The 19,868-nt window shown below is 38.8% G+C and overlaps 1 protein-coding gene across 1 annotated transcript in view; it reads right to left on the reverse strand.

Annotated features, from left to right (window-relative positions):
• Window positions 1–19,308, reverse strand: part of MGAT5 (alpha-1,6-mannosylglycoprotein 6-beta-N-acetylglucosaminyltransferase) — a 75,832-nt gene extending 56,524 nt beyond the window's left edge. The window contains exons 1-2 of the mRNA XM_086465359.1: window positions 19,071–19,308; window positions 14,935–15,102 (exon numbers count right to left, since the gene is read on the reverse strand). Coding sequence (XP_086321485.1) covers window positions 14,935–15,102; window positions 19,071–19,308 — 406 coding nt within the window. The remainder of the gene's footprint in view (window positions 1–14,934; window positions 15,103–19,070) is intronic.
• Between the last annotated feature and the right edge of the window lie 560 nt (window positions 19,309–19,868).

The following is a 19,868-nucleotide window of genomic DNA, read 5'->3' on the forward strand; positions in this document are numbered from 1 at the left end:
TATCAACAATTTAAAAGTATGTTCTAAATTCAGTCAGTACAGCTAGGCAACAATGGGACTTTTTGCTTTACTACAGTTCAGGAATCAGACCTTCCACTTGAGTCACACTGAAATCAGTGGCTGAGATCAAACAGTAACAAACCCACCTTAAACCAAAAAGAGGTATGGTTAAAACAATGGTACTTTTCAGTAATCAATAAAATGCCACTAGAAGAGCTTCATGGTCTAATTTAGATCTCCGTAAAACATAGAAAGTATCTGAAATCTATGATATGACATCAGAGATGCAGTTCAACCACAGGTAAAGTTCAACTTTCAGCATCAAACTGAACTTAGGGTTGAAAATTCTGAGTGTCTGGGCAATTCTATCTAATCAAACAAGTCTTTCTATCAATTTCAGCTGCACTTGGGCAAGTTTTACTTGTTAGGCTCAAACGTTATAATTTACTTCCCCCATAGCTACTATATATAGAACCAACCAACTGTAATTGGCAATTTTCAGAAAGGTAAGAGATAATTATTAAACCCTTAAAAAGAAGGCATTATCAGTGGTATTCAACATGCATTTCCACGTAACTTTTCCTCTGCAACAGTGCTTTCTTGAGGGGCACCCTTCCTCAGTCACTACCCACAGATCACCATGCCAGCACTGCTATTCTACTTGACTCTTGGCTGGATCACTGATGTGGAATCAGTAAAAAATAGGTCTTGCCCAAAAGTATTACTTGAAAGCAGAAACAATTTTTTCATTGGCACTACAGAGGAAGCAAAGCAGAGGTGGGAATGACAGTCCCCTGTGAGCTGCAGCTGCAGGACGTGCCACTGGCACAGCCTAGCAAAGCCACCTAAGAAAGCATAACATGCAGCCTTTGCACTGCTTGCTCTGGGCTAAATGATCTTCTTCTGCAAGATGGTCATTCCTCCTCAGACTTGATGTTACTCCTTCAGTTCCCTGTTTGTCAAAAGTAGGAAAACATTAAAGAGCTGCTCTTCTGCCCTTTGTGTGGATTGGAAGGTATAGCTTGCCAACATGAAGCATCCATGAACTTGGTTATTTAAAATAAAAGAATAAAAAATGTCTTCTATCTCAAGCTAACTATGCTATCATACGATGGCTTTCCGCTTCAGAAGGTTAGTCAAGCAAACCCTCTCTTCTTCTGAAGTCCTTTTAAGAACAGCGTAATACGTAAGCACAAGCTGTAATTCTTTATTTTACAGCATAAGTACCTATTGTGTCAGGTCTATCACTTATACCATATTGCATTTTAATGGGTATCTTGTGACCTGTCAAAGAAAGGAAGGATGGAAAACCCCACAAAATACAGACAATGGCCTCAACAACTGTAGTCTAGGTATCTGTCTGCTTTTGTCATGTGTAAACACATTCGCTGCATGCAAGTGCATTTTTGTAGATGGGCATTGATCTTTGTTCATTGTTCACAAAGTTTTACAGAATCCCTGTACTTGTGAGATCTACATGCAAGAATAAAAATTGCCTTCTTCCAACACTCATATGTTGTACCAGCCACACGTTCACTTCAGAAGATCAGCTGTGGCAGTACTACATACAGATACTATCCAAGAAAGCCATTCCTCCCAGCTCTCCCTGTTCCTGCCCATTCCAAAAAGTAAAAAGCAACAAGCTACAGATTTTATCAGGCTTCTGGTCTCCCCTGTGGTTACCTGCACTACGGCTTTTCCAGAGCAGTCCCACTCTTGCTCATCCACTGGGATGATTACATACAAACAGTATACTGATCTCTCCAGGGTGATCTGTATGTATAGGGAACACAGAACACTAACACCCACCTTTATCACCTCTAACCACGTTGACATGCTCAGTGAAGTACTAATGCCTCTGGTAGTATTTCCAAGTGTACCTGACATCTTTCCCCCTCCTAGGATTCACCTTCCTCAAAAATGTTAACATCTTTTTTCCACCATTACACACTCTGAAGACGCTTTACATGCCCACCAGCTCACCGCTCAGCCTTACCATGGATCTATCCCAAACACCTATATCAACTTTCACTTGCTTCATTCACAGCTACTGATCAGGTAATGGCATAGTGACGGTAACTCTATAAAGCTTAAATATAAATTGTCCCATGAAACAATTTACATAAAGTATTATCCAGAGCAGAACAAAATGTAGCAGCATCTGCACACAAGAGGAAATGAATGCGAAAGAACAGCAGAAGCAATAGAGAAAAGCAAGTCTGTTCCATCCGAGTACTCCCTAGACAAGCAATTTTTCCTCCGTGCCTGCAAATAGGAGGCTAGCTGATGTAATCAGACTGGAAATACATCTACACCGAGGACAGTTGTCCAAAGCTACACACTGCCTGCAGAAATGGTCAAGTCAGTATGGGAACATACTGGTTTCCACACATAAACTGAAGGATTAAATGCAAAAGTCTGAATTCACTTGTGAATAATTTTGATGATTCCAGTCAACTACTACTTGTACTGAAGCCGCACCCTTTCTTCTTGGCATCGTCAGTGCGAGTTCTAGGTTGAGAAATATCCCTCCAAACTTTTTTCTTCCTTAATGATCAGAACCTGTATGCAGAGTTACACGCCTGCTCCTCTAGCTGGTCACTAGTAACTAGATATGGAGGGTGTGCTGGAGACTGTTGGTAACAGCTAGTAGCCTGTGGGCAACAAAAAGGCTCCTTTCCCCATCCTTACTAAACCAGCTGTCCTGAACTACAGAGATAAACTTAGGAAATATCCTTGTAAAATTTCTGACCCCAACTGACTAAAAAAAGCTGGAGGAAGAAGGAGGAAGGGGGGGACACATTTGGAGCGATGGTGTTTGTCTTCCCAAGTAACTGTTACACAGGATGAAGCCCTGTTTTCCTGGAGACGGCTGAGCACCTGCCTGCCGATGGGAAGTGGTGAGTGAATTCCATGTTTGCTTTGCTTGCGTGTGCAGCTTTTGTTTGACCTGTTAAACTGCCTTTATCTCAGCCCACGAGTTTTCTCACTTTTACTCTTTCAATTCTCTCCCTATCCCACCGGGGGACTGAGCAAGTGGCTGTGTGGGGCTGAGTTGCCGGCGGAGTTTAAACCATGACACTGATCTACCTGTGTGGCTTTTCCGAAGCATGAAAAACAAGCATTGAAATACACATCAAATGTTTAGACTTTTTCATCATTCGGAGATGACGAAAAAACCAAAACCCTAATATTTTATGAAGATTCTGATTTAAAAAGTCTGGGTAGAAGTATTATGCTGTTACCAAATTCATGTCAGACAGTTCGTTCCTGAAGGGGAAGAATACATTATTAAGCCAGACATTAAAGTTACTTTTGTTGGAAAATAGTATCTGAGAAACCACAAGGATTTTTATCCTTAATTAGGGTTTATGTAATTTAAAATGCAAGTTCCAAGATCTCTTTTCCCAGACAAAACTCAGAACTTACAGCCCAAAATAATTAGAAGTACAGCAACTGCCAAGTCAGTACAAAGTAACAGTACTTAATACATGTACCTTTTTATTTTAAGCTTTGTGTGAGCCATGATATTTATTTTTATTCCACAGACAGCTGTTTTTGAAGTCATGCACAGCTTACCTCCTCTTGACTGCTCTCATGTACTAAACATTTATCTCATATGATGTTACCCTAAAAGTCAATGCACTGACAAACTGAAAATATGGATGTGACTATATCATAAACCTAAGAGGACACAGGTGTTACAGATATCCTGCAAAAAATGGAAAATATTGATAAAACATCAAGCAACTCTAGATTTAAAACAAACAACTCTTCAAATGCAGTGCTCTGTTTGTAAGGTCCTGGGATATTCAATCTATAACTAACAAACTCTATCCCCATGTTTAGAAAGGAGCCATATGTTCACTTTGCAAATGTCTGTGGCCGTTTAAAGATACACAGCTCTACATCAGAGATCGTCAGTGCAGAGCAGGCAAAATTGAACTTGTGAACAGTCATCAGTTATTTCAGTGCAGTCTGGCACTTTCGCATGAACGACTTGGCAGATTTAAGCTAAGCCACCCAACCTTGCACTGGAAAAGATACTTATCTTTTGTTACTCTGCATGAGCAACTATACTGGCTAAAGTCCCATGCCTTTGACACCGCTCTCTTTAAACATCAGTTCACAGGTACAGGTCTTGCAATTAAACTCCAGGTCCACAGGTTTCGTTTGTTTTAGCCAAGGCGTACAACACCCAAGAGAGAATTATGTGGTTAAAAGCACAATCCGTGATAGGGAACTGATTTTTTGTTTGCTTCCCAGTTACTCTTTAACAAAACAGTAAAAATAAGTGATAGTGACTGCTACATACATATTTTGTCCCTTCTTATATTGCACATCCTTCAAATAATGTGCTTTGTAACAGGATAAAAAAAATTCTGGTATAATTTCTTCTCCAGCAGACAGTTAGGAAGTCTAGAAATAATCCACTAAGACAGTAAGATGAGTAACAGTTATAATTAGTTACTCAGCAGTGATTGTTGTTTGACAGGTATTCTATTTGTCATAAAAGCCTTAAAATGGCAATATTGGTTAAAGCAAATGAAAAAGACACACTACTGATGAAATTACAAACTGTGACACCAGCATCCTATCCAGTCTAAGAACCAACTTTTCATTCTTCAGAAAATGGAAATACCTTGAGAATTTAACATGACACAAAAGTTTATTTACTTTGCAACCTTGAGGCGAAACCCCAGATTTTTAGACTAGTGCAAAAAAGCATAATAGACTTATCTTTTGACGACATTAGCACAGATAATAGCTCAATTCAAAGTGTTTCCCATCAGCAGATCTCATAAAATCAGGAACAGCCTTAGTATTAAAAGGACAGAGTAATCATATCTGATCAAGTCTAATCACCAATTTTATCTCTATTCATTCCGTTTCTAGTTTTGACCATTAAATAAAAGTACTATTCTTAATTTAATTCATGGAACCCTTCTATTGTTTCCATTCCAGTTCTGAAATCCAGTATCTATGGTTAGACACAACACTGTAGTTAAGGCTGGTTTAATTTGTGTAGGGTCTCCTTTCCATTCTCCCACTAGTTAACACATTCCCAATTTAACTCATATTTTTCATCTCCAGGTGATACAATTTCTTTCAAGAGAGAATTTGCAGCATGAGCTGAAAGCACTATCAACATATTCAATGAAATGAGCTAAAGGTTTCACGATTTTAAATGCAGAGCTCAAAATGCTTTCGACTGACATTTTAGAAACTTCACTAGCAAAGCATGGGTATGATTTAAAGAAAACTAACTTTTCTACTGCTATTCCGTTCTCACACCACCTGTACTACTGTGTTCCACTAGCACTACTGAAATCAATGCTGTCTTAGGAGAATTCAAGTACTCGTCAAGTGGTTAACCAAAATGCAGCCCAGGGGACCACTAACAGCCCCCTTCAGCATTACTAACACAGCTTAGCACTGCAGTGGAAAATATTCACGTGTGGTCTTCTGCACAGTCATTACACTGTGCTGCAACAGTGAGGCTTGAAAATACAGAATTCTCCTCAGCTCCATGCCAGTGCCTTTCTGGGAAGCGAATGGACAGCAAAACGGGAAAAACCACTTGATACCATATACAGTGTAGAATAAAAATACAACTAATAGGCACAATAAATATGAGTCGAAGCGAAGCATCACCCTGAAAAAGCTGTAAACTTGGCTATTAGAACCAATGCAGCCCATATCCTCTCACATCCAGTACACACCGACATTCTGCGGGGACAACCGGTTTGGTTTTTTAAGGCATGATCACACAGAACATTGTACATACTATGTTATCTGCAGAAAAGCCTACTGTAGTTCTCTTAAGACAGTAGCACAGCTTTGGAAAAATCAAAATAATATGCAGTATCTTCACTTTTTTAATCTAGTTTGTCTCTGCAAGTACAGAACTATGGGCTGAACAACGGTTGCAGACTGCTACAACTACGGAGGCTGTTCCCTGTGTAACAAAGTTGATAGGAAAGAGAGCCATGGAAGCAAATCAACTGATCATGAAGTTACCTGAGTCTTCCTCCCCACCTAAAACTCTTCAGTGTGTCAGCCCCAAGTCTTTAGGAAGAAGGACATGGAAATACCACGACAAAGGTCCTTATCACCATAGAAACGTTTAAAAAAAAAAAAGCAGGCGTGCAGCATTGCCAAAGCTGACTTGTCAGCCTGCCTTGCTACATATTCATGAAAGATGCCAGATACCTGACAGGCATCCAAGCCATCATGTCTTAAATGACAAGTAAATACTGAAATCTGCATCCTAATGAGTGCCTTTAAAGATGTTAACACTAAAGTTGTTAAAAGAGAACTCAACAGCCAATACAGCAGAACAAGTTAATACATAAGGTAGAAAAGCTACTCAAACTTTCAACACACACCAAAAATATTCTCCCCCTCTGAGCAGTGCCACATAAGGCAACCTGGTATTTAACTGTTCTTAGCCTCAGAAAGAGTTCTCGAAGCACCAACTATGAACAAGGGGGGTGCATGGAGGAGGATTTGACATCAGTCTTCACCTGCTCATTTTCATGGAATTGAAGATACACAATTAAAATCTTCCGAAGTGGCACTTTTCAAGGCAAAAGAAAATTCTGTAAACAACCAGTCTTGCATAGTTTTCAGTGCAATTATACTATCTGAGGTGTTAGATGGCTACACTTACAAAAATTTTAGCTTTTCACTGAACAAGCACAGTACAGCGATGACAATTCCCTCAGAGCACCTTGGCCTTTGCTTTAAATCAACATTTTTATTTTTAAAAAATTGTTTTGCAACATGCATATTCAGAATTAATACCACTATTCTTTATTAGTGTTTTAAAGCATAGGAATTGAAACAGTTTCTTTCAGTTTGCTTAAATTTTTTCCCATAGCTGCCAGAAGAACATAGCAAGAGTTCACAATTTAGGAAAAAACAAAAAAAAAGAAAAAAACCCCACAAAACAAAGCCCGAACCAAACCCAACCCACAACACACAAACCCCACACCCCCTGCTTACCAAAAAAAAAAAAAAAAAAAAAAAAATCACATGAAGAAAACAGAGGACTGATTCTTTGATCATGTTTGTGCAAGCAGATTGCCCTATCCAATGAAATATGCTTAGTGCAACACTGTCCCACAAATATCAAGGATTTCTTTCATAGTTGTCTTAGAAAAGCACAATTGTTTAAAAGGCAAGTTGCCTAAACTGAACTGACCTTGTGCCTGTCACATGGAACCAAGGACTCAGCTGCACAGAAGCAGCATGTAGACAGGCTCTGCCATGGTTTCATATTTCCTTATTTCCGTTTAATCATCTCCAAAACAGCAGCTTTAAATTTACCTAGCGTGTTACTTGTGGCAGTGGCTCAAAGCTTCCACTTCTAAAGGCTCATGAAAACTCTTATCTGCTAGGCACCCAAGGTGTGCCTTAATACTTTCTTGCGTGAATGGGAATACATTACTTCCCACAAATTCAGAAAAGGATGGCTACCAAATATCTTAAAACCTTTTCAGATACAGCTTGGATAAATAAAGACACAGGAGAGAGACAGAGAGAGAGAGGAGGAAAGAGGACTTTGTTGCTTCTGAAACCAATCAGCTGCACCCTTATAAGCATCTTTATTAACAATTCACTCTTTCCTAAACAAAATGGGAGGTCCTGAAAATGCAGCTGAAAATTGACAGTATCAAAACAATCAGATTGTTCAACGGTTTTGAGAAGGGAAGAAGAAAAAGGAAAGTATGCTTATGATTTTACACATGGATCTAAAGAGGGGGAAAAAAAAAAGTAACATCTAACCTCCCACTCAAGTTACCCAAGGTGCTCCAGGGCTTTGCTTTTTAACATAATCTATGCAGGCTCACCTGCTAGCAGAGGTCCCATCCTCAGTTTCTTTGGGATTAGGATTAAAGATATGTGTGATACCAAGAGCTCATGCTCTATTATCCTTTCACACAACCCAAAAAAGAAGAGAAGCTGGTTTGCTCTTGGGCTTCCCTCAATGAAAGATTCTGCAAAACTTCAGAGGAAGAAACCAGGTGTAGCACCACATTACAAACACTAAAACTAAACACGCTAAGGATATGAATACACAGTATAGTCTACACTTAAATTAACAATGCCAGTTGTTAGAGAGTCTGAAAAGGAAGAGAGCAGTTTCTGGTCTCTAAATGGGAACTCAAAAATTAATCAAATAGAAGTTTGGGTTCACCTACTTCAGAGACAGCTGAGTTACAGTCCTTGCTAAATCCTCAACATTTCCTCCTACCAACTGTTATCACCTTCTTATCATGAATGAATATAACCCAGATGGATTTTCATCAGATCCCTTTAGCTGCCAAAAACTCTACACACCACCACACAGTGGTATTTTCCATTGCAGATTTCACCACTGCCACCTCAGTTCTACACCATGCTTGACCCCCAGAGGTGGAAAAAAAATTTTTTTTTTTTTAATAAAGCTGTTTTTCTCCATGTCTTGCCAAATAAGGAGCATAACTGATAAAGAGACCTTTGTAAAGTGATGAATAACTTTATTTCCAAACAGTCCCTGAATTTTAAACACTTAATCATAATCTTAATATGTCTGCACGTCTGCTCAAAGTACAATTATAAATCTTGGTCAAAGAGTATGTTTTACTTACGCTTGGTAATCTCCAAATACCAGCATATCTCAGGATTCAGTATGGTAACGAAGAGGCTACTCTACTGAAAGCCAAAGTCATGGGCTTATAAGTAATACCTTATCACATTAAATCGCTTGTTCAGGCTACAGTGATCAAAACCATTCCTGGGAAGCCACAAACATTTCTATTAGGCTGTTACAAGGCATAAATAGCCCTGTTGGCTACTGTTTGGCCAGAGACTATTCAACTTCTGGTTTTATTAATAATCCTAAACCAAAGATAGATATTTTTTCAAATATCTTCGAATTTTTCAAAGTTTATCTCCCATGCCAGTGCCTCCTTTTCCGTTTGCTGACAGGCTCTTTCAGAGAAAGTATTGCTCATTCCTACATGAAGTAATTTATAATGGATTATCACAGCATAATATTCCAGGTTATAACACCTCCCGGTCCAATGCTTATCTGGACCTCCCCAGGCTTTGTGGCTCACATTGCCTAACACTTTCCACAGTCAAAGCTATGTTCTGTTTTGTTGAAGACAGTTTTTAAAAAAAAATAATAAAAAAAAAATCTTTGCTAGCCATCTACTTCCCTAATGTTTTTTCTTTTCCTCAAGGAACTGTCCTACTTCATGCTTCTGCTACCAGTGCTATCATTTATTCACCAAGAAAACCTACGGAAGTTGCTGATAAAAGTTTCAGAAGACATTTGGCAGCCCTTCAAATGACATCCTAACTAGAAACAGTAGATACAGTTGTTTTAAAAGGAGCTACAAAACTCATTATTATTAGGTCTTTTTTCATCCATACACTTCAGAGGAAATTTTTCACCTGCTTTTACACCTGTAAAGCTGCAAACGCTGTGTAATGCATTATTAACACCGTCATCGAGTTACTGGCAACTGCTGCCCAATAGCACAGAGCAGATCTGTTCCTTAGGGGAACGTAAACTACTCAAAACTTAATTGCCCAGGGTGCTGCAGTGACCACTCTCAAAGTCTGGACATCTACACCCCCAAAAAGAGTATTAAAAACAGTAAAAAGCACACAGAAGATTTTTTTTTTCTTCATTAGAAAGAAGGATGATAGATTCCATGTTGCAATAGCAAGAGCCTGTGGCAACTGAAGGTAGTTTTAGCTCAAATGTAGTGCATTAGAAGAAGTAACCTTGCAAGTTTATTAATTATAAGGAAGAAATTTCCTGGACCAACAGACATTTTGCCGTCAAGATGTATACTGGGCAGAAATTGAATACCCTCTGAACTCGGTTCATTGAGAAATGTCAGCATTTTAAACACATTGATTTTTCAACCACTTTGCAACATACGTTGTCTTCGTCGTTACCTGGATTATTTACACAGTCACATTCAAACTTGCACCTGAGCATAACTAAAAGCAACGTATATATGAACTGAAGAAAACATCCATACATTCTATTACTACAAATATTCCCTTTTTATACTATTATTCTAGTTGTCTATACAGAAAAGGTGTTTCTTTTAAAAAATCCCTATCTTGTCAATTGCCAGTGTCCTTAATCTCACAGAAAAAATTTCTCAATCCATAAATCTCAGTCATAGTCACATACCAGTTGTGCTTATTAAAGTCAGATAAAACCATAAGCTGCACAGATTTCAGTAACTTGACCCTGGAACTAAGCCAGGATTCTTGCATTATCATGGTCCTCTACTTGTAGCACACGGACACCGTTCTTAGGACTGCTTTCTGAACACAGCAACACACCTAATAAAAGAAAATTGTATTTGCAGAGAGGCTTTGGGAGGAGAAGTGCTGACTGAACATTATCATCTCTGTTCTTCCTAGTTTGCAGATACTAGAGTACTATTTTTTCCCATGAAAGTGTTACTAATACTTAAAACAGACAATGAAGAAAAGCTCGTAGCACATCCAGATTGACAAGTTTAGCTTGCCATGGCAGTCAGTTTTAAATTATAAGAAAAATATTATGTTTCGCTCGAGCTTGTGTCCAGTCATAATTAGCAATGAGGAGAAATATTTACAGTATGATCACCTTCCTGTCATTCTATTATGTCTTATTTTATCACTTGTATCTACTCAGGTAGCATATAACACACAATAAACTTTACACAAGGTCAGGGAGGACAAAATGCAGATTTCAGGATGATTAGTGACTTTACAAGGTTTACAAGCAGTGTCAATAGACGCTAAGGTGCAGCTTAAGCCTGCACGAAGCTTCATTTATTTCAGAAAGGCTTTCCATAAGTAAAGAGACATGATTATACAGATTATAGAATCAGGTCTCAGTGTACTGCGACAGCTTAATCCAAAAACAATAAACACATGAAGTAGCTCCACTGGAAGCAAGGCTCTTCTAGGAAAGCCTGCTAAGGACACTGCACTGTTGCACTGATGGATGAGGTTACAAAATGGTAAATTTACTTCAGTTTTAAGCAGCGACTCCAATGCAAAAAAAATTTGCAAAAAAAAAATTCAAGAAGCCTTTAAAAAACACTTCTAAAAACAGTAAGCATGGTGTTGTTAGGATACTCCATAAATACTATTGCTGTCCAGACAGAGTGAAGTTACTAACAATAGCTAACATTAATTTGTCTAAAGGCAGCACTAAATTATTAAAGTTGATAAAGGGAGAAATGGTAATCCTAACATGTTTGCTTTCTGTGATCACTTCATAGCATAACAGCTGCATAAACTATTATAAAGAAAACAATGGAAGTATCATGTGTATTTGTACACATACATGTTTCAGCTCCAGTAAAATGACAAATTGTTGGGTAACAAAATGCCTTCTCTACAACAATTTTCAGATCATCTCAACTGCTCTAGCACAATAAAAAAAAAAAAAAAAGGATGCTGTTGAAATATTACAGACAAAACCAACAGTCTAGCTGGCATTGTAATCACAGTTTACACATCTGGCTGATTTTCAGGAAGGAACAATTCCTTCCTAACAGAGAAGGTATTTGTATCATGATTTTACTGGAATCATATGATTTCCAGAGTTTGCTTCTGTTAGGAAACTGCTGTGAAGACAGCAGTAGAAACAAGTTTTTCATTTCCATTTGGCTGCCTCTGATCAGAAGAATTTCCACTGATTGCTTCAAATGGAAGAACAGTTAGGCACTTTAACACAAGCATTAGCTTCAAGCTCTATTCTACCCATCGGTACCATTCAGTCTAAAGATACCCAAACAGTAATATTATCCAAACAGGCACCAGACCAATACATTAATCAAACCTTAAGAAACTGTTTCCTAAAGGTTTTTCTGTTGTTGCTGTTTAACATAGTCACTTTAGATATTTTAAACATAGTGTACCAAGTCAAAGGTAAAAAACTGAAGCTCTAATAAGACAAATAGTGATCTTTGCCACCGAGCAAGCCTCAGCTAAAAGCCATGTAAACACTGCAAACTGAAAACTCCTACCAAGCTCCTTAAACGTTGCTCGTGAGTACTAAAATTGTGAACCTAGTGAACTCCAAGAATAACAAACAAAATTCAGTTCACCCTAAGAACTGACTAGAGATGTTTCCTAGTCAGATAAGAACAACGATCCTTTCCCTATAAATGTATAAGCAACAACACGAGCATGCTTCTTCCAATTATCTGAAAATCTACTGAAATAACAGCATCAAGTCTCTCTTTTGTCCAGCTACAAAAAGAAAATATACAGAGATGTTTTTTATTTTATATATAGGCCAGAAACTATAACAATACTGTGCTAGCTCATTTTCCATCCAAGTTGAAGATCATTCTACGAAAATCTTGTGTTGTATTCCTTGAGGCAGCAACAGGGTTCACCCTGTTAGTAGTCTGCAGGTGCTACACCTCTTCAGTTACTTGTTTCTACTCTGCCTTCAGCCCAACCAAGACAAGAGACACAAAGGGGGAAAAAAACAAAACAAACAAACCACAACAAAGGTACCACAAGGCAAGCAGTAGTAAACCACACACATACAAAGGGCGGTTGTAAATGCCTATAAGCATATTTTTACTATGTGGCAAGAGACACAAAGATCTGTCTCACCAAGAGATAACATGCCTTTAACGTACTGGTATAGACAGGTTTAGAGCAGCTGACACAGCAATTCTGCTGGTATATTGTACTCAGGTTACCACCTCTACCTCCGCTCTCCCAGACTTCCTTTCAGTGGTATAACCCTACACCAAAGGCAGCATCTGCTTCTCTGTTTTGACAAATTTAAGAGGATAACACCCTCTCAACAGAAGTATTTATTTTTACAGGAAACCCAAGCACAGGCAACACTTAGGAGCACAGCTATCAACCTGTTTACCAAGCTGCCCTAACTCTGCTGCTCTGCTCCTTTTTTGGGACTGCAAAGATCATTAGCAGGGCATAGTCAGACCTTCCTATGGGTCAGGACAGACTGTATCTGTTTAGACTTGGTGGCAGAGCAAAATACAGGGCAATAGATGGGGCAGTATAAACAACAAGATTTATTCAGTGTACCAACCACACTCACAGCTGGGAACACTAAGGGAACTGAGACATGCAGGTGAAGAGGCCAGCAAGGCATTCTACCACCATAGGATGACTCAAATACTTTGAGAAGTTTCAAGACTAGCAAACAGTCCATTCACCGAAGACAAAATAACTGCTTCAAATGACATTTTAAAACATATATTTATTTAAACTGAAGGTACCAGGTAGGTCATCTCTGTGTGTCAAATCGTATGAGCTATTAAGCAGAGTAATGAACGATATTTTTATATCATAACCAGTAACAAACATAATAAATGCTTTCTTTCAGCTAGTAACCAATAAAGTACATATGGTAGAAATGCAGAGCAGATTCATACCAGCTCAAGTGATGAGGCTTAAAGACAAAACGTCTGCCCAGTTTCATTGTTCTAATGTGCAACTATTTAAAGTATGAAACACCTAATATGAACAAGGTAGACCATACCCCTTTGGCAGAGAATATTATTTTCTTCAAGGTGTTCAAGTTACCATAGGAAACAGTCTTCCTCTGAGCTTGTGAAAAACCACTGGACTTCTAAGATTGCCATTAATACAGGCTAGACTTTGAATTTTGTTTCACAGAATCATAGAATGCGCTGGGCTGGAAGGGACCAACAAAGGTCATCTAGTCCAACCCCCCTGCAGTGAGCAGGGACATCTTTAGCTGGATCAGGCTGCCCAGAGCCCCATCAAGCCTGATCTTGAATGTCTCCAGGGACGGGGACTTCATCACCTCTCTGGGCAAACTGTTCCAGTGCTTCACCACCCTTATGGTAAAGAACTTCTTCCTAATATCCGATCTAAATCCACCCATTTCTAGTTTAAAACCATTGCCTCTCGTCCTATTGCTACGTGCCCTTGTAAGCAGTCCCTCCCCAGCTTTCCTGTAGGCCCCCGTCAGGTGCTGGAAGGCCGCTATAAGGTGTCCCTGGAGTCTTCTCTTCTCCAGGCTGAACAACCCCAACTCTCTCAGCCTGTCTTCATAAGGGAGGTGCTCCGGCCCCCTGAGCATCTTCATGGCCTCCTCTGGACCCGCTTCAACAGGTCCATGTCTTTCTTGTATTGAGGGCCCCAGAGCTGGATGCAGTATTCCAGGTGGGGTCTCACCAGAGCAGAGCAGAGGGGGAGAATCACTTCTCTCGATCTGCTGGCCACGCTGCTCTTGATACAGCCCAGGATGCCATTGGCCTTCTGGGCTGCAAGCACGCATTGCTGGCTCATGTCCAGCTTTTCATCCACCAGTACCCCCAAGTCCTTCTCGGCAGGGCTGCTCTCTATCACATCATCCCCCAGCTTGTATTGACTACAAGGATTGCCCCAGCCCAGGTGCAGGACCTTGCACTTGGCCTTGTTGAACCTCAAGAGATTCACATGGGCCCACCTCTCCAGCTTGTCCAGGTCCCTTTGGATGGCATCCCGTCCCTCAGGTGTGTCGACTGCACCACTCAGCTTTGTGTCATCTGCACACTTGCTGAGGGTGCACTTGATCCCACCATCTGCATCACTGATGAAGATATAAAACAGCACTGGTCCCAGCACAGACCCTGACGGACACCACTCATTACCCGTCTCCATCTGGACATCGAGCCATTGACCACTACCTTCTGGATGCGACCATCCAGCCAATTCCTTATCCACTGAACAGTCCACCCATGAAATCCATCTCTTTCCAACTTAGAGAGAAGGATGTTGTGGGGGACTGTGTTAAAGGCCTTGCAGAAGTCCAGTTTGCCAAGACATTCCAAATATCTAACACCGAAAAATCATGTTATGGCCAAGAGACAAAAAACACAGATTAAACAGCCCATAAGTATTTTAAAGAATAGCCATACCCACCTGCTACATTAAGCTTTTCAACTGCTCCTAAGCTGGGAGCAGGAGTGGTAGTATTGTTGGTAGAGTTTGCTCCTGTTGCATTAAGCACAAGATTTTCCACCTTGGACTCCAGCTTCCCAATGCGCTGCAAGATATTATCCAACAAGACAGCAAGTGTCTTCTTCAAATCTACAAATGAAAATGAGAAGTTAAATCGCTTAATAATGCAATGCACACTGTCAGACAGAATCAGAAACAGATATAAGACTGGAATATATATATAGACACTATAGACACTTCCTCAGTGCAAACTGTTGTCATTAGCAGTTCTATGCACTAATGTTCCGCAATTTGTTCAGCCTCAGATACAAGATTCCCTGGGTGTGGAACTTGTCTTCCTGTGTATTTTATAAAGTGCACTGCAACTCATATACATACCCTGTATTCAAGGTGAAGTGTGCATCTTTACGCGTTCATACACAGGAACAAAAAAATGCATGCTTTGTAGCAGCCTAAGTAATAAGAAACTGCTTAAATAATAATGAATCTAAACCTAAATCCATATTCAAGCACTATCCCCCCCAAAAGGGACAGTTCTGAGCCAGTACAAAAACCTTCTCCTGCATCTCCTGCACCACAATCAGGTTCTGCACTGGCAAAATAAATAAATAAATTTTTTAAAAAAAAAAAAAAAAAAAAAGTTAAGCTCAACCTTTCTGTATACACAAAAGACCACAGATCACCTGTTTCTTTTCTTCAGTGTGTTGGTGATTGCCTCTACCTATCTTTTTAGTCTGACACAGCAATTCCTTGGCATGGAAAGCAACAAACAATAACAGGAGTCTGTATATCAAACAACAACCCAGAAAGGAATTCTCTGATATTTTTTCTCTCCATTTTCTTTCGTTCAGATTTCTTGAAGTAACACAGACAGTTGGGCAAGCTAGAAGAACTCCGTGCCAGAGGGGAAAAATAGACCGCTATCAGACTAAACTGCGTAGAGTGGCAACAAGCCAAAGAAGATGAAAGTATGGGGTTTCGTTAATTTACCCTCATCTCAGGATTGAAGAATTTTATATGACGAATTTACATTATTTTCCCATTTAATTACATATAATAATTACACGTGCATACGTATAATACATTTTCTGCTTTCCACAACTTTAGAATCAAATAACTTTCTGATCTGTAATACAAAATTTCTCCATACATCTAAAGAGATTCCTCTGCCCCTACATCAGTTGTATTTTCCCATACTTACTTTGTGCTCCCTTTGTAATTTTTTTCCATGACTAGCCCAATTCTTGTGCAAATGAGAGAGTAAATAAGAAAAGGCTATTACTTTTAGAAAGTTTATGACTCTTTTTTTCCAAATAAAAGGAGAGTTACATTTATTCCATGAAGCCATAAAGTAGATCTTTTTCTTTATAACTGCGTGTTTTCCTTTGTCCTTTAAAGATCATAAGACGGGAACTTAAGCAGTAATGATCTGGTCTATTTTAAAAGAGGTCCAGAAGTCACTTAATGGTAGAGTGTCCAGAAAGAAAAAGAACATGTGGAGCAGGGATTTAACATGAACAAAACCATGGTACAGAAAGAGGAAAAAATCTAGGGAAAAAAAGTAGTTAAAAAAAAAAAAGAGGAATGCTGAGGAAGAAACAGCATACATAAAGGCATACACAGATCATAAAGAGAAAAATGGCTAAACATGGTAATATTTTAATACTGATACCAAAACACTGATACAAGAGACTGCTTACCGAACAAAAAAGCAGCTGGAGGCTAGTTTGAGAAGGGGAGGGCAAAAGGACAGATTCACAGTAATTTTTGTAAAACAACTGTTTATTGCTATAAAAAAATCTAATACTCACTGTGTATATTTGGACTACAACTTTTAAAAGGGAAGTGTTTGATCCACCTACCTGACAGGTGAACATGGGGTAGAAAGAAAAAGTGACAAGATGAACAAGCTGTGCAATCACAATTAAAGAATGACTGAAAACCTTTTGGGTGGGTAAAGGCAGCCAAATCAAGCAAACTTAAAACTTCTTGAACATAGAAATCATGACTGTGCTCGCTAATAGCAATCAGAGGATAAGATTAAAAGAAATAAAAAGGCTAAATAGCAAGGGCATTAATTTTCAAGAAAGAGTGATCCAACTTCTACCAATTATCATTAACGTTAGTCATTAATGTGTTTATTCCTGAACAGCTAACCTGATCATTTGCTAACAACAAACCATTTGGCATGCCAAACAGGACAAACTAACTTACATATAAAGTAATTACCTTACTCAGTTTGATGAAGTATTGTTTAACATGGTGTTATTCACTCACCATAGCATCTTTCCCTCTAATATTTTAAATAAACACATTACCATTATTTTGCGTCCTTCCAAACTCCTTAATTGAAAACACCTGTCCAAACTTCTCTTTAAACTTAAAATTTGTCTTAGCCACAGAACTTGAAATTTCTACACATAACACAGCCTTACCTTCACAGAAGCATTACAAAGTTATTTACCCACTTTCAAATGCAGTTTAACTTCTCCCAGGGAACCTGACCATGGTTGGGCAGTGAGTGAACTTATTCCTCAATGGGATTTGGAACAGGAAATTAATGCCACAGGCAACAAGCTGCAGGGGGAACTTAGCTTACAGGTATCCTGTACCCTCAGAGCTAGCTAAGGCATGTATTAATGCAGTTACCCTTCCATTTCTGGAGACATATTGTTTGGCGTTTTTTGTTTGTGGTTTTTTTTTTTTTCTTCTTTAATTCACCTACCATCAAGCACCCTCACAAGATAATGGGACACTGATGATGGCTATATAGCAGATAGGGCTTTGTTTAAGCCTATGCATACAATTCTCTAGGGACTTCTACTTGCTTGGAGGTTTTCAATCTAGATATTGATCGAGTACCACTCTATGTAGCTCGTGTTGCTTTGTAAGATTACAATACCAGTATAGTTCAACATGCAGTCACAAATCATTAGAGTTACAGAATAAGGATGGCTCGTTATTTAAACAACAAAGCAATGTAATTGTTAGCTATGTTTGGGATGATAATCTCAGGCTTACAGGCAAGCACCTTTGCACAAACTCAACCGTTCTCTTTTTAGAGGAAAAAAGTGGTAACAGAAAAAAGAGACATGGAGAGAATCACCCAGCAGGATATTTTCATTACATGCACCAAAAAGTAAAGAGTATTAAGAGAAAACTAGAGAAAAAGGTACAGCTATTATCTGTTGCATCCTTGTCTTCATTCTTTGTCTAAGCCTACAAAAATATCTATCCAAATTCTTCAGTGCTGAATATTAAGGCAACTATAAAAGGAAATAAATCTAGATCACTAATTAGCCATTACCTTTCCAGGTAGCCCAAAAGTACATAGGTAAGCAGAAAAGAAAGTGACTTTAAAAAATGCTAAACAAGTAAGGTGTATGAAGTGATCTTATTAGACTGAAAAGGGGCAACAACTAACCTGAAATTGGATTATATTTTTATTTACATAATATCTGGTAATATGCTTTGTTCTTTTCTGCATGCTTTGTCTCACACATGCTCACAAACTTAACTCTCACATTGTACAAAATGGAAGGCTAAGCATTAAAACTTACTGCTGAACAAAGCACTGAAACCCACAAAAAGAGTTCTCTACCCTGAGGCAAATACGTTATATTTAAGCTTAATTTAAGCTTATGTGAGATAAACAAATTTAAAAGTCAAGTAAATTGACTGAACAAAGAAGTGAAATGGGAAAGAAGAACAAATAAACATAGCAAGTCTCTACTTTATCAGCAAGGCAAGTTCTTCCACACAGAATTTCTTAGATCACTGACATACAAACTGAAAAGCCTCCCAGGTTTCTCAAAAAGAGCAAAAAGGTTTTTTTAAATGAAGTTCTAAGAAATAACTTGAGGCATACTAGATACAGCTATTAGACAGATGTAGTAAAAATAAGCAGACAACTTCATTTCCAAGTGACTGGAAATGTAAAATTTTTCCCATTTCATACTTACAAATGAAGACCGTTTTCTCTATCTGTGCAGAAAATCCACAGTGCAAAGTATTGTCAATCGAGCAGCATTACGAAGCAAAATGTTTCGACAGCTTAGAAAAAAACTTAATCAGGTTATCATGTAATCCATACATACCGTATGCTGTCACTGTCCCAACATAAGGTCCATCAACCACATTTTTATTTTCTTCGGCTAATGCTTTGATGTATCTTTTGCTGAGATCCAGAATTTGCTCACGCAGGACTGAACTGCTTTCGTGTTGCGTTTGCTGCTGAATAGTAAAATGCAGAAGCATCATTCCCCAAATGAAGCCAAAAGTCACCAGGAAAAAGCCGAGTTTCTGGGAGGACAGCTTCCATGGAGAGAATGCCATGATTCCCAACGGCCTCACACAGTTACTACAAAGGTTCCTAAAGCATGAAGCCAAACAGCAAGTTCATGGTCCAGGTATATAAATATCACAGAGCAGGACTCAGTCTTATTCCAACTCCTTAGTCAACGTATATCTGTATTTCAGTTCCATCCTGCTGCAAGAGGAAAGAAAAGCACAGTTACCACAACATATTAGAAGTTTTTACTAGCTATACTAGGTCTTCACTCTAACTGGTACAAAACAGGAGTAGACAATATGCTTTCTTTGTAAATGTTTAATCTGTATGTATCAACATTGTACTGCACTAGCCAGAGCACAAAGAAGCTGAGAAAAGCACTGGAAAGAGAACAAAGAGGCAGCGATGCGCCTGAGCAGGTGTAGAACACCTCTCAGTATCTGGATCAAATTCAATGCTTGAAGGAGTTTCTAAGCTGAATTTCAAGGTAAGGCTGCTTCTACATAATTTTTTGTGTGTGTGTACACAAAACTTTGTGATGTTGCCAGTGCAGCAATTTAAGACAATTCTCAACATAATTCTGTTCTCAGAAAACAAGTAATTT

This window comes from Leptosomus discolor, chromosome 5 (assembly GCF_034619465.1).
Source record: "Leptosomus discolor isolate bLepDis1 chromosome 5, bLepDis1.hap2, whole genome shotgun sequence".
Taxonomy (NCBI): domain Eukaryota; kingdom Metazoa; phylum Chordata; class Aves; order Leptosomiformes; family Leptosomidae; genus Leptosomus; species Leptosomus discolor.